This window comes from Scyliorhinus torazame, chromosome 11, assembly GCF_047496885.1.
Source record: "Scyliorhinus torazame isolate Kashiwa2021f chromosome 11, sScyTor2.1, whole genome shotgun sequence".
NCBI classification, from domain to species: domain Eukaryota; kingdom Metazoa; phylum Chordata; class Chondrichthyes; order Carcharhiniformes; family Scyliorhinidae; genus Scyliorhinus; species Scyliorhinus torazame.
The window spans coordinates 109,774,011-109,789,346 of record NC_092717.1 but is presented as its reverse complement, the minus strand read 5'-3'; the positions used below and the strand labels follow the sequence as shown (position 1 = coordinate 109,789,346).

The window sequence follows — 15,336 nt, the reverse complement described above, 5'->3', positions numbered from 1 at the left end:
ACGTTTTCCAGCAGAGGCTTCAGGGTAAGGATGAACCTTTTAAATCCTTTCTGACCCATCTCCGCATCCTCGCGCAGTCATGTAATTATGACTCGACCACTGATTCCATGATCCGGGATCAGATCGTTTTCGGGGTCCACTCTGATTATCTTCGCAAGCAACTCCTGAAAGTCAAGCAGCTCACTCTCACCAACGCCATCGAAACGTGCGCTCTCCACGAACATGCTAACAATCGTTACTCCCACATCAGGGCGGCAGAAACGGCAAAGCTAACCTCCCACGAGGCGGAACGGGTGCAGGCCATCGCACAAATGCAGGGCCTAAGTATCAACGAGAGTGCTCATTCCACGTGCTTTTCCCAGGCCCCTGCGAATGCGCGCCACGACCGAGGGGACGGCGAGACCGACGACCAGACTGCGCAGGTGCGTACGTCGTTCGACCGCACTGCGCATGCGCGATAGTGCACGGAACGCGCTGACGTTGGCGTCAGCCAGGACGTTGCCAACACGATCCTCAACTGCCCCACATGTCAGAAATTTCAGCCAGCACTTCCGGTTGTGGCTATGCTGAGCTAAGTTGCACGTTCGGCAGCTCCCTCCAGAAACGGACTTTTGGGCTCTTTTGAGGGGCCCCAGCGGCATTTGTTCGACGGTTCCCAGTGTGGGAAGGTGACAGTACGATTTCCCCGGCACTGTATGGGTTGGACCAGGAGTGGAGCGGTGAAAAAAGTAATTTTGGTGCAGCGAAAAGTGCAAGGGAGCAAAGCCAAGATGGCGGCGGGTGGAGACCAGGCAGCGTGGGCGTAAGAGCAGCAGGAGTTTCTCAAGCGCTACTTCACGGAATTGAAAGCCGAGCTGCTGGAGCCGATGAAGGCTTCGATCGACATGCTGGTCGAGACCCAGAAGGCCCAAGGGGCGGCGATCCGGGAGGTGCGGCAGAAGGCCTCGGAGAATGAGGACGAGATATTGGGCCTGGAGGTGAAGGTGGAGGCGCACGAGGCGCTGCATAAGAAATGGCAGGAGAAGTTCGAGGACATGGAAAATCGGTCAAGGAAGAAGAATCTGGATTCTGGGTCTCCCGGAGGGAGTGGAGGGGTCAGATGCTGGAGCATATGTGGTCACGATGCTGAACACGTTGATGGGCGCGGGTGCCTTCCCAAGGCCCCTGGAGCTGGATGGGGCCCACCGAGTCCTGGCGAGGAGGCCCAAGTCTAATGAGCCACCGCTTGGTGGACAGGGAGAGTGTCCTAAGATGGGCAAAAAAGGAGCGGAGCAGCAGGTGGGAGAATGCAGAGGTCTGTATATACCAGGACTGGAGCGTGGAGGTGGCCAAGAAGAGGGCCGGGTACTATCGGGCTAAGGCGGTTCTGCATCGGAAGGGGGTGAAATTCAGGATGTTGCAGCCAGCGCGACTGTGGGTCACGTTTAAGGACCAGCACCATTACTTTGAGACGATGGAGGAGGCGTGGACCTTTATTCAAGCTGAAAAGTTGGACACGGACTGAGGGTCGGTTGTGAGGGGAGGTCGCGGGGGGCTACTGTGGTTACTGTGTGTTGGGGGATGTTCTGTTCTGTTCTGTATTGTTTCCTTGGGTGCTGGGTGGGGTAGGGTGAATTGGTTCGAAGGGGGGGTTTTGTGAGAGTGTGGGCGTCGGTCGTTGGAAGGAAAAAAAATGAAATGAAAATCGCTTATTGTGAAAAGCCCCTAGTCGCCACATTCCGGCGCCTGTTCGGGGAGGCTGATACGGGAATTGAACCGTGCTGCTGGCTTGCCTTGATCTGCTTTCAAAGCCAGCGATTTAGCCCTGTGCTAAACGGGGCCCCGTTGGGGGGAGGGGAGATGGGAGGCCCGAGGTGGGGGAGCTGGGATTAGGCCGCAAAAGGGAGCTGCGCCAGAGTGGGCGGGGCCGGTCTGATGGAAAGCACAGGCTTTTTCCCGCGCTAGGGAAGGAAGGGGGCAGGGCCAGGGGGAAGGGCGGTGTTGGAGAATAGCGCCCACTGATGGACAGGAGGGGGGGCGGGGGAAACTACCACACTGGGGGATCGATGGAGTGGCCGGGGTCAGCAGGAGTCAGCTGACTTACGGGAGTGCTATGCGGGGAGCAACGCAGCTAGAGGGGGACCTAGCTGGGAAGTGGGGGGGGGGAGGAGGGGAGGGGGGCGAGGGGGGAACTGGGTTGCTGCTGCATTGGCCAAAGGTGAGCTGGAGCTCGGAGAGAGAGTCGGGGCGGGGGTCTGCCGCTGGGGGGAATGGAGAGTGCGGGAGGTGCAGGCACGTGGCTGGCCTGGAAAAGGGGGTGGATAATCGGCAGGGGGGTGGGGGGGAAGCCCCCTTATCCGGCTGATAACTTGGAATGTGAGAGGCCTGAACGGGCCGGTCAAGAGGGCACGTGTGTTCGCGCACCTGAAGGGACTGAAGGCAGATGTGGTTATGCTTCAGGAGACGCATTTGAGGGTGGCGGATCAGGTTAGGCTGAGAAAGGGGTGGGTAGGGCAGGTTTTCCACTCGGGGTTGGACGTAAAGAATCGAGGGGTGGCGATTTTGGTGGGGAAGCGGGTGTCATTTGAGGTGCTGAACATCGTGGCAGACAATGGAGGTAGGTATGTGATGGTGAGTGGTAAGCTGCAGGGGGTGCGGGTGGTATTAGTGAATGTATATGCCCCGAACTGGGACAATGCCGGATTTATGCGCCGCATGTTGGGCCGGATTCCGGACCTGGAGGCAGGGAGCTTGATAATGGGGGAGGGACTTCAACACGGTACTGGATCCAGCATTGGACCGCTCCAGGTCCAGGACGGGTAAGAGGCCGGCGGCGGCCAAGGTGCTGAGGGGGTTTATGGACCAGATGGGAGGAGCGGACCCTTGGAGGTTTGTCAGGCAGGGGGGGGGCCAGGGAATTTTCTTTTTTCTCCCACATCCATAAAGCCTACTCCAGGATTGACTTCTTTGTTATGAGCAGGGCACTAATTCCGAGGGTGGAGGGCACGGCGTATTCGGCCATTAGCCATCTCAGAACATGCCCCGCATTGGGTGGAGTTGGAGCTAGGGGAGGAGAGGGACCAGCGCCCGCTGTGGCACCTGGATGTGGACTTGCTGGCAGATGAGGAGGTAAGCGGGCGGATCCGGGGGTGTATTGAAAGCTATCTAGAGGCTAACAATAATGGGGAGGTGCAGGTGGGGGTGGTCTGGGAGGCACTGAAGGCGTTGATTAGGGGAGAGCTAATTTCCACTAGGGCCCACAAAGAGAAGAAGGAGAGGAGAGAGAGGGAGAGATTGGTGGGGGAGATTTTACGGTGGATAGGAGGTATGCAGAGGTCCCCGAGGAGGGACTACTCAAGGAGCGACGAAGCCTCCAGGCCGAGTTCGACCTGTTGACCACCAAGAAGGCAGAGGTGCAGTGGAGGAAAGCGCAGGGGGCAGTGTATGAGTACGGAGAGAAGGCTAGCCGGATGTTTGCACACCAGCTTCGGAAGCGGGAGACAGCGAGGGAGATTGGGGGAGTTAGGGATAAAGGGGGGAACACGGTGCAGAGTGCGGTGGGAATAAATGGGATATTTAGAGACTTTTATGAGGGGCTGTATAGGTCTGATCTCTCGACGGAGATGGGGGGGATGCGTCGATTTTTGGATCGACCGAGGTTCCCAAGGGTGGAGGAGGAGCAGGTGGCTGGGCTTGGGGCACCGGTAGGGCTGGAGGAGCTGACTAAGGAGCTGGGGAGCATGCAGGCGGGGAAGGCACCGGGCCAGATGGGTTCCCGGTGGAATTTTACCGGAAGTACATGGACCTGCTGGGCCCTCTATTAGTGAGGACTTTCAATGAGGCGAGGGAGGGGGGGGGCCTACTCCTGACGATGTCCAGGGCGCTGATCTCGCTGATCTTGAAGCGGGACAAGGACCCATTACAGTGTGGGTCGTATAGGCCAATCTCTCTCCTCAACGTGGACACGCAGCTGTTAGCGAAGGTGTTGGCTACCAGAATTGAGCCTTTGATAGGGTGGAGTGGGGGTATCTCTGGGAAGTGTTGAGGAGGTTTGGGTTCAGGGAGGGGTTCATTAGTTGGGTTAGGCTCCTTTACGAAGCCCCAGTGGCGAGTGTGGCCACGAATCGGAGGAGGTCAGAATACTTTCGGCTGTACCGGGGGACGAGGCAGGGGTGCCCCCTATCCCCCTTGCTATTTGCATTGGCAATTGAGCCTTTGGCTATGGCTCTAAGGGAATCCAGGAACTGGAGGGGGCTGGTCCGGGGGGGGAGGAACACCGGGTTTCGTTGTCTGCCGATGACCTGTTACTGTATATGGCGGACCCAACGGGGGGGATGCCGGAGGTGATGCGGGTCCTCAGGAAGTTTCGGTACTTTTCCGGGTATAAGCTCAACGTGGGGAAGAGTGAGCTCTTTGTGGTACACCCAGGGGACCAGAGAAGGGGGATAGACGAGCTTCCACTGAAGAGGGCGGAAAGGGGTTTTCGGTATCTGGGGATCCAGGTGGCCAGGAGCTGGGGAGCCCTACACAAGCTCAACTTGACGAGGCTGGTGGAGCAGATGGAGGAGTTTAAAAGGTGGGATATGCTGCCACTCTCCTTGGCGGGTAAGGTACAGTCGGTGTAGATGACGGTGCTCCAGAGGTTCTTTTTTATATTCCAGTGCCTCCCCATCCTGATCCCTAAGACCTTTTTTAAGCAGGTCAGTAGGAGCATCATGGGATTTGTGTGGGTGAAAAGACCCCGAGGGTGAGAAGGGTGTTTCAGGAGCGGAGTAGGGACAGAGAAGGGTTAGCATTACCTAATCTGTGTGGGTATTACTGGGCTGCCAATGTGGCGATGGTACGCAAGTGGGTAATGGAGGAGGAGGGGGCGGTGTGGAAGAGGCTGGAGATGGCGTCCTGTGTGGGCACGAGTCTGGGAGCACTGGTGACAGCACCGCTGCCGCTCCCGCCGACTAGGTACACCACGAGTCCGGTGGTGGCGGCGACTTTGAAAATTTGGAGGCAGTGGAGGCGCCACAGGGGTGAGGTAGAGGCTTCGGTTTGGTCCCTGATCCGGGAGAACCATCGGTTCATTCTGGGGACAATGGATGAAGGGTTCCTGAGCTGGCACAGGGCAGGAATTAGAAGGATGGGGGACCTATTTTTAGATGGGACGTTTGCGAGCCTTGGGGCGCTGGAGGAACAATTTGGGCTTCCCGCCGGAAATGCCTTCAGGTACAAGTAGGTAAGGGCGTTTGTAAGACGACAGGTGAGAGAGTTCCCGCTGCTTCCAGCACTTAGGATCCAGGATAGGGTGCTCTCGGCGGTGTGGGTTGGAGAGGGCAGGGTCTCGGCGATCTACCAGGAGATGCAGGAGGAGGAGGAGACCTCGGTGCAGGAGCTAAAGGGTAAATGGGAGGAGGAGCTTGGGGAGGAGATAGACGAGGATATGTGGGCGGACGCCCTGGGTAGGGTTAATTCTTCCTCCTCTTGCGCCAGGCTTAGCCTGATACAATTTAAGGTTCTTCACAGAGCGCATATGACATGGGCGAGGCTGAGCAGGTTCTTTGGGGTGGAAGACACGTGTGTGAGATGCTCGGGGAGCCCAGCAAATCACGGCCATATGTTCTGGGCATGCCCGATGCTGGATGGGTTCTGGAGGGGCATTGCGAGGACGATGTCTAAGGTGGTGAACACCCAGGTTAAGCTGAGCTGGGGGTTAGCACTATTTGTGGTATCGGATGAGCCGGGAGTGCAGGAGGCGAAAGAGGCTGGTATTCTGGCCTTTGCGTCCCTGGTAGCCCGGCGGAGGATTCTGCTACAGTGGAAAGTTGCGAGGCCCCCAAGCGTGGAAGCCTGGATCAGCGACATGGCAGAATTCATTAAATTGGAGAGGGTAAAATTTGCCTTGAGAGGGTCTGTGCAAGGGTTCTGCAGGCTTAGACTTTCTAGCGGGGCGTTAGAAGGTGGTCAGCAGCAGCAACCCAGAGGGGGGGCGGTGTACTTTGTGTTTTCCACTGTGTTTATTATTGCTTAATGGGGGGGTTGTATATTGGGGGAATTCGTGATGTAGTTGTAAGATGTTTATTTATGTGTTCTTTGTTTTTCTTTTTTCTGTAAGGGGGGGGGGTTTGTTGAAATTATGTTAAAATTTGAATTAAAATATTTCTAAAAAAAAGAAGAAATTTCAGCCAGCTGAACCCAAAGAAACTCTGCAGCAACATGAGTGTGGTAATACCAGGCATTGCAGTACCTGAGAGGTGGATGACCATTGGCTAGACCTAGGAGTCTACCATTGGCTAACGTACATAGCTCCGCCCTGAGAGCCGGGGTATAGGAACCAATGCCATCCCAGCAGCCTTCACTTTCTGTATCGAAGCTGCTGGGTACAGTTCTAGCTGATTAAAGCCTATTAGTTATGACTCACCTTGTCTCGAGAGTAATTGATTGTGCATCAATTTAATCAGCTATTACTTCTGAAAGGATGGATCTGCGCATCAAGCCGGAGTGCCTTCAGCACAGCCCCCACGCAGACAACTCCGCTGCTATCTTCAAGCACTGGCTGGCATGTTTTAAGAGCTTCGTCGACACGGCCGCCGACACCCCCACGGAAAGGCAGAAAATGCACCTTCTACACTCCCGGGTCAACCCTGCACTCTACCCTCTGATCGAGGAGACGGAGAATTATGCTGCAGCTATCGAGCTGCTAGAAGGACACTACATCCGACCTGTGAACCAGGTCTGCGCCTGTCACCTGCTGGCAACTAGAAGGCAAAGCCCTGAAGAAACACTGGAAGACTTCTATCGGGCACTGCTAGTGCTGGGCCGGAACTGTGGATGCCCGCCAGTTTCGGGGAACGAGCACACGGAACTTTTGATTAGGGATGCTTTCGTGGCAGGTATGACTTCTCCCGATATCCGCCGAAGGCTCCTAGAAATGGACACACTGGGACTTACTGAGGCACGGGCCCTGGCGGGGTCTATGGACGTTGCATATAAAAACGCTCTGGCTTTTGCCCCCGGACGCGCAGCGCCCCCCTGGGCTGCGTGGCACCCCGTAACGGCAGCCCCCCAGACCTATTCCCTAACCCCGCAAACCTGCGCGACGAGACGGCCCACTATCGCTACCCGCCAACGCTGCTTTTTCTGCCGACAGGCGAATCATCCCCGCCCGCACTGCCCGGCCCGCACCGCCACCTGCAAAGGGTGCGGCAAGAAGGGCCACTATGTCGGGGTCTGCCAGGCCCGCGCCGTGGCCGCAGTCTCCAGCGACTATCGGCAGCCTTTAGTTCAGGTCCCGGCCGTCCAAAGCCCACCGCTGCCCTCCTATCCCCTGGCCGCGTGCGATCCACGGGCGTGGCCATTTTGCCCCCCCGGCCACCACGCTGGATGGGTGGGCGCCGCCATTTTGTCCCTCGCCGCTGCCATCTTCGGCATCCCCGGACTCCATGTGCGACCCGTGGCTGACGCCATCTTGGATAGGGCCTCAAGCCCCCAGCACAGCCGACTCCACGCTGCCTGACCAGAACTTCCCCTTGCTGCAGCTGGCCTCCGTTACCCTGGACCGGCCTCAAGCCCCAAGCACAGCCGACTCCACGCTGCCTGACCAGAACTTCCCCTTGCTGCAGCTGGCCTCCGTTACCCTGGACCAGAGTCGGCCCTGGACGCTAGCGAAAGCCACCACAACGATCGCCATCAACGGCCACGTGACGTCGTGCCTGATCAACTCCGGGAGCACGGAAAGCTTTGTCCACCCCGACACGGTAAGGCGCTGTTCTCTGGTCACCTATCCCATAAACCAACGGATCTCCCTGGCCTCCGGGTCACACGCAGTGGAGATAAAGGGGTTCTGCCTAGCGAACCTCACTTTCCAAGGCAGGGAATTCCGCAATTTCCGCCTGTACGTTCTGCCGCACCTCTGCGCAGCCACCCTTCTTTGGCTGGATTTCCAGTGCCACCTACAAAGCCTGACCTTTAAATTTGGCGGCCCTATACCCCCCCCTTACTGCCTGCGGCCTCGCAACCCTTAAGGTCGACCCGCCTTCCCTGTTTGCAAACCTCACCCCGGATTGCAAACCCGTCGCCACCAGGAGCAGACGGTACAGTGCCCAGGACAGGACCTTCATCAGGTCCGAGGTCCAAAGGCTGCTGAAGGAAGGGGTCATCGAAGCAACAGCCCCTGGAGGGTTCAGTTAGTGGTGGTAAAGACCGGGGAGAAACATAGGATGGTCATCGACTATAGCCAGACCATCAACAGGTTTACGCAACTGGACGCGTACCCTCTCCCCCGTATAGCCGACCTGGTGAACAGGATCGCGCAATACAAGGTTTTCTCCACGGTGGATCTCAAGTCTGCCTACCACCAGCTGCCCCTCAGTCATGGTGACCGCCAGTACACTGCCTTCGAAGCAGATGGGTGGCTCTATCACTTTTTAAGGGTTCCCTTCGGTGTCACGAACGGGGTCTCGGTCTTCCAACGTGAGATGGACCGAATGGTTGACCGGTACGGCTTACGCGCAACGGTCCCGTATCTTGATAACGTCACCATCTGCGGCCATGACCAGCAGGACCACGACACCAACCTCCGAAAATTTCTCCAGACCGCGAATATCCTTAATCTGACCTACAATAAGGATAAATGCGTGTTTAGCACCGACCGTCTAGCCATCCTAGGCTACGTAGTGCGAAATGGAGTCATAGGCCCCGACCCTGAACGCATGCGCCCCCTCATGGAGTTCCCCCTCCCTCACTGCCCCAAGGCCCTAAAGCGCTGCCTCGGCTTCTTTAGCTATTATGCACAATGGGTCCCTAATTACGCAGACAAGGCTCGACCCCTGATCCAGTCCACAACCTTGCCCCTGTCGACGGAGGCCCGCCAGGCCTTCTGCCGCATCAAAGCGGACATCGCAAAAGCCACGATGCGCGCCATCGACGAGTCCCTCCCCTTCCAGGTCGAGAGCGATGCGTCCGACGTAGCTCTGGCGGCCCCCCCTCAACCAGGCGGGCAGACCCGTGGCTTTCTTCTCCCGCACTCTCCATGCTTCCGAAATTCGCCACGCCTCGGTCGAAAAGGAGGCCCAGGCCATAGTAGAAGCTGTGAGACATTGGAGACATTACCTGGCCGGCAGGAGATTCACTCTCCTCACTGGCCAACGGTCGGTGGCCTTCATGTTCGATAATGCGCAGCGGGGCAAGATTAAAAACGACAAGATCTTACGGTGGAGGATAGAACTCTCCACCTACAATTACGAGATCTTGTACCGTCCCGGGAAGCTGAACGAGCCTCCTGATGCCCTGTCCCACGGCACTTGTGCCACCACACAAGTGGACCGCCTCCGAGCCCTCCATGAGGACCTCTGCCACCCGGGGGTCACTCGTTTCTTTCATTTCATTAGGACCCGCACGCAACCTGCCCTACTCCATCGAGGAGGTCAGGACTGCCACCAGGGACTGCCGAATCTGCGCGGAGTGCAAACCGCACTTCTACCGGCCAGAGAGAGCGCATCTGATAAAGGCTTCCCGTCCCTTTGAACGCCTCAGCATGGATTTCAAGGGCCCCCTCCCGTCCACCGACGGCAACACGTACTTCCTGAACGTGATTGACGAATACTCCCGGTTCCCATTTGCCATCCCCTGCCCCGACATGACCACGACCACCGTCATCAAGGACCTCCAGGGTATTTTTACACTGTTCGGTTTCCCCGCATACATTCACAGTGATAGGGGGTCCTCCTTTATGAGCGACAAACTGTGTCAATTCCTGCTCAGCAAAGGCATCGCCTCCAGCAGGACGACCAGTTACAACCCCCGGGGAAACGGGCAGGTAGTAAGGGAGAACGGAATGGTCTGGAAGACCGCCCTGCTGGCCCTTCGGTCCAGGAATCTCCAAGTCTCCCGTTGGCTTGAAGTCCTCACAGTGGCCCTTCACTCCATCCGGTCGCTGCTCTGTACTACCACAAACCAGACACCTCACGAACGTCTCCTTGTTTCCCCCAGGAAGTCCTCCTCCGGGACCTCGCTCCCAACCTGGCTAGCGACACCCGTCCTGCTGCAGAAACATGTGAGGGCGTACAAGTCGGACCCGGTGGTCGAGAGGGTCCACCTGCTGCATGCCAACCCCCAGTACGCCTACATAGCGTTCCCCGACGGCCGCCAAGACACGGTCTCCCTCTGGGACCTGGCGCTTGCCGGAGCCCCACGCGACCGCACCATTGCCCCCACCTTCACCCTCCCCGCAGCACCTGACTGATGCCCCTAGTACTGCCGCGGCCCCTACCCAGTGCTGAACAGGCACCGACACCCCCTACAGGCGCCCCTCCCCCTGCCCACTTTTCGCCCCAACAGCGCCGCCGAGGAGTGACAAAGCTGCCTGGGAGGAAGACACCACGTTCCCGGAGCCACAACCGCCGGGGCCCCCACCAGGATCATCGCCCAGATGCTCCAGAAGGACAACCAGGCCACCCGATCGTCTGATTGCTGCACCATAAAACAAAAAACACTTTTTCTGTTACCCTCGACATCACGGTACCTCCATACCTGGTCCTACCATGCAAAAGGCGACAGTAACGCTGGCCATCACCCCGCTGGGTTCTTTTTTAACAGGGGGTGAATGTGGTAATACCAGGTATTGCAGTACCTGAGAGGTGGATGACCATTGGCTAGACCTAGGAGTCTACCATTGGCTAACGTACATAGCTCCGCCCTGAGAGGCGGGGTATAAGAACCAATGCCGTCCCAGCAGCCTTCACTTTCTGTATCGAAGCTGCTGGGTACAGTTCTAGCTGATTAAAGCCTATTAGTTATGACTCACCTTGTCTCAAGAGTAATTGATTGTGCATCAATGAGATAGTGACCTCCCCATGGTCCAAAGTCGGTGTCGACCTTTTCCACGCCAAGGGGCGTAACTATGTCCTCCTGGTCGACTACTTTTCCAATTACCCAGAAGTGGTGAAACTGTCCGACCTCACATGGAAGGCGGTGATTAAAGCATGCAGAGAAACGTTTGCCAGGAATGGGATACCGCTCACGGTGATGAGTGACAACGGTCCCTGTTTTTACAGCCAGGAATGGTCTGAGTTTGCCCGCCTATACAGCTTTCGTCACGTAACCTCCAGCCCCCACTACCCGCAGTCAAACGGGAAGGCCGAAAAAGGGGTCCACATCGTCAAGAGATTACTATGCAAGGCTGCAGACACCGGCTCTGACTTCAACCTGGCGCTGTTGGCATACAGAGCATCCCCGCTGTCCACTGGGTTGCCTCCCGTGCAGATGCTCATGAATCGCACTCTGTGAAACACGGTTCCGGACATCCATGATCCAGACCTTGACCACCTCACGGTCATACAAAAGATGCAGCAGTCTCGGGCCCAACAGAAATCAGCATACAACGTTCATGCCACGGATCTCCCCGAGCTGGTCCCAACTGATGGTGTTCGTGTGGTGGTCAAGCAAATGGCCCCGAGATCGTTCCTCGCCCGCATGGCTGATGGCTCCTTCCTTCGACACAACTGACGGCGCTGCGCAGAGTTCCACGCCCGCCACCTAATCATAATGTCCCGCCTCACACAATGCTTCCTCCGGACGTGTCCCACCACGAAGCCACCGATCTACCAGCAATCCTGCCGACTTCTGCGACCACCGCATTGGCGGCGGTCCTGCCTATCCAAGTGCAGGCGGCCCCTGATCCACCCTTGAGGCGGTCAACCAGAGCTCGTCGCCCGTTGCAGAGACTAAACTTATAGAATGAACTGTTGCACAACTGTGTTACCTTATCGTTTTGACCTCTGTAAATATCGTTTTTACCATTTCATCTGCCCTATATCTGCACTAGCGACACCTTCCTATGTACATAAGTTCATTGTAGCACATTCTGTTTATAGTCACGTACATATACACATCCACACGCACATGCACCTTAATATTTATTATCTCAACACACAAAACAAAAACGAAGAAAAAAAAGGGGGGGGGAGATGTCATAATATACATCTATGTATATAATGGAGTGCAGACAGGCAGTGATTGACGCACAGGATGACCAGTGAGCACACAGAACAGAGCAGCCAATCACCAGACAGGCCACGACCACTATAAAGCCAGAGGACACCAGTTTTCCTGCTCTCTCGGGACCCAGCCTCTGAGACAGTCAGAGTTTGGTAGCTAGTAAGTCTGGTTAGGCTAGTATCAGGTCTCCAGTCAAGTCAGCATAGTGTCAACCCACAGTTGAACATGTATAATAGTTTAGATGTTAAATAAAATCGTGTTGCATCTTATCAAGTGTTAGAGGTCTGTCTCTCGCTACACTGCATCAAGTGCAGTCCACATCGACCCAGCCTACCCAACACATCAGTGGTCATGTATTTCAGCATTGTTTTCATTGATCCAATTGTGGTGCTGACAATGGGTGTGAATTGTCTGCCTCTCCAGCTAAGTGTCTCTTGGCGGTGCGGTGTCGCTGGCAGTGGGTTTCTCTATTCCTGCCACTGGCTAATGGGACTTCCCATTGTAGGCACCCCACACCGCCAGGCAACCGGCGGGCAGGGATGCGCTGCCGGCAATATGGAGAATCTTGCTGGTGTAGAATTCACCCCAATATCTGTCTGGGGACAGGAGTCCAGAACAATTGACTGAACTTGATCCCACTATTATGGAATTGAGTTGGAAGTGTGAAGAACCATCTATCACAATAGCAGGCCTTCAAATATCACGTCTGAGTCATCAGAATTTTTTCACATCTTTCTTTGTGACTAGGGGGCTGTGAGGCACTCTTTCACCAAACCTTTGGTGGAAAAATAAGAGTGAGGAATTTCCATTGGAAAGTTGATGGGTTGCACCGGTTGAGCTGGGGGATCAAGGAGGCAGTGAAGCAATTAGCACAAAGGATTATGAAAGTCTATCCAGCTTGACTCTCCCTTGTTTTCAGTATTAAATTACTCTAGGTTCTCCAAACACAAACCACTCCTCCCCCACTGTCCGTTGTTGTTCACTTTTGCTGCCATTTGCACTGATCTTTGATTTCCTATTAACACATTCTGCTTTCTTACCTACGGCACTATAAACACTCTTCAGTCCCGAATGGTACCATTAGCAGCCACATTATCTCATGACCAAGACATTATTGCCAATCTCTCCGTAGCTCCAACCTATCACTGACTTTCCATTCTTTCCCCCATCACCCTTTCATGTATATAATTCATCACATTTCTATCCCTTTTCAGATCGTTAGAAGAGTCATATGCAGTCAAAAGGTTAACTGCTTCTCTCTCCAGAGATGCTGCCAGACCTGCTAAGTTTATCCAGCATTTTCTATTTTTATTATGAAAGTCTTAGGTGGAAGCAGGAAATAAATACGAAAACTCAGAAAAATCAGTGCACGAATTACCTTTAACAGCAGAATGAACCTTATCGTTCACCTCCAGCAACCATGGTTTGCTATTATGTAGAGTTCTCATTAGTATGTTCTGCTGAAAGAACCAGGAATTATATTAGGATCTTAACTTTAATATTATATAAATATTATTAAAAATCTCTTGCCAGATTCTGGTGGGAAGTTCTATCACCTGCCTCAAATCTCTTCAGAAACCTTTGGCACACAAAATGGGCTCTCTCCATTACAACATGCATCGTGGGCCATTTGCACACTCCCGCCCTGCAGCCTTTCTGTGCTCATATCTAGAATACCAGAGACCAATACTGGAAATATCCTTTAATGCCTACTTTGGGGTCTTATTTATTTAACATACATGTTCATGACTATCCTGTTTGAAATTTATTATTATTATTAAAGATGATACGAGTGTTTAGAAATGAGTTATGTATTCTTTTGGAACAGCTCCATTGCTTGGGGTGGAAAAAGTGATGCAAGATGAAGAAGAATTTGAGAGTGCTTCTCAAGTGTCAGGGCCTGTAAGTAGATTGAATTACAGATGACTTTGTCTATCGTGATTGATGATCTGTCATGATAAAACTGCTTGCAAAATCCATTACCAGTCTGAAGTTTTGCTTGAATTGAATATTTGGTTAAATTTTATTGTAAGTATCATGCAAGCCTAAGGGGAGAAATGTGCATAGATTTTTGCATGATAAGATCAGTAATATCTGCAGACTGCTCGCCGGAAGCAGCTTGAATACATGAAATTGATAAAGAATCTTTGAAGACTAATTCTCTTTTCTTCAGACTTCTTTTCAAAGAGGAAGCATTTTTTGTCTATGTTTACTTTGTTAACAGAAATATGTAGCAAGCACATGTTGTACCCTCAGTCATTACATTTCTGTCCAGATATCATTGTGCCAACATTTCATTACTTAATTTTGTTTATGTGCATTTAAAAAATAAACATTAAAGAAAGAACTTCAACTATATTTGCACCTTTCATCTCCTCGGGGCATTCTAAAGCACTTCACAGCCAATTAAAGACTTTTTGAAGTGTAGGCTCTGTTGTAAGGTAGGCAAATATGGCATCAATTAATAGCAAGGCTCTACAAATAGCAATGATATAATTGATGAGCTAATTTAATTTATTATCGTAAACTGAAGGATAAATGGTGGTCAGATCAGCAGGAGGCCTCCACCCCCGCCCCGCCTCTCTCTGTTAGCGCCATTGTGGGTCTTAGATGGGGTTGTTCATGGTATGCATTTACAGATGTAGCTGGAGGCAAGATTGTTAGTTAACTATACCTTTTATTTAACATTATACAACTATGTACAATACAGACTTAATCATAGCATTTACAGTGCAGAAGGAGGCCATTCGGCCCATCGAGTCTGCACCGGCTCTTGGAAAGAGCACCCTACCCAAGGTCAACACCTCCACCCTATCCCCATAACCCAGTAACTCCACCCAACACTAAGGGCAATTTTGGACACTAAGGGCAATTTATCATAGCCAATCCACCTAACCTGCACATCTTTGGACTGTGGGAGGAAACCGGAGCACCCGGAGGAAACCCACGCACACACGGGGAGGATATGCAGACTCCGCACAGACAGTGACCCAAGCCGGAATCGAACCTGGGATCCTGGAGCTGTGAAGCAATTGTGCTATCCACAATGCTACCGTGCTGCCCCTAAAACATGAAGCTCTACATAGAACTACCTCTCTCCATGCTGTAGTTGTCATGTGATCTTACACCACTGATGATGTAGACTATATATTCATATATTTAACATTAACCATTTATACTACATCACACCCGCCTCCCAAGTCTCTGGGCTAAATTCTCCGCCCTGCGCCACCGATAGTGGAATTACTCAATGAGGTGAAGAATCCAACGTCGTGAGGGAAAATGGGATTGGGCCTTGTGACGATCCATTTCCGATGTTCCGGCCTGACACCCTCTAACCCAACCTAACCTGACCCCCAACCCCCCCTGACC

The 15,336-nt window shown here is 53.8% G+C and overlaps 1 protein-coding gene across 3 annotated transcripts in view; it reads left to right on the top strand.

The window, feature by feature from the left end:
- c11h8orf34 (chromosome 11 C8orf34 homolog) overlaps window positions 1-15,336 on the top strand; it is a 701,484-nt gene that overhangs the window by 578,735 nt on the left and 107,413 nt on the right. For all 3 annotated transcript variants that reach the window (XM_072467615.1, XM_072467614.1, XM_072467616.1), the window contains exon 10: window positions 13,793-13,866. In XM_072467615.1, the coding sequence (XP_072323716.1) occupies window positions 13,793-13,866 (74 nt within the window). The remainder of the gene's footprint in view (window positions 1-13,792; window positions 13,867-15,336) is intronic.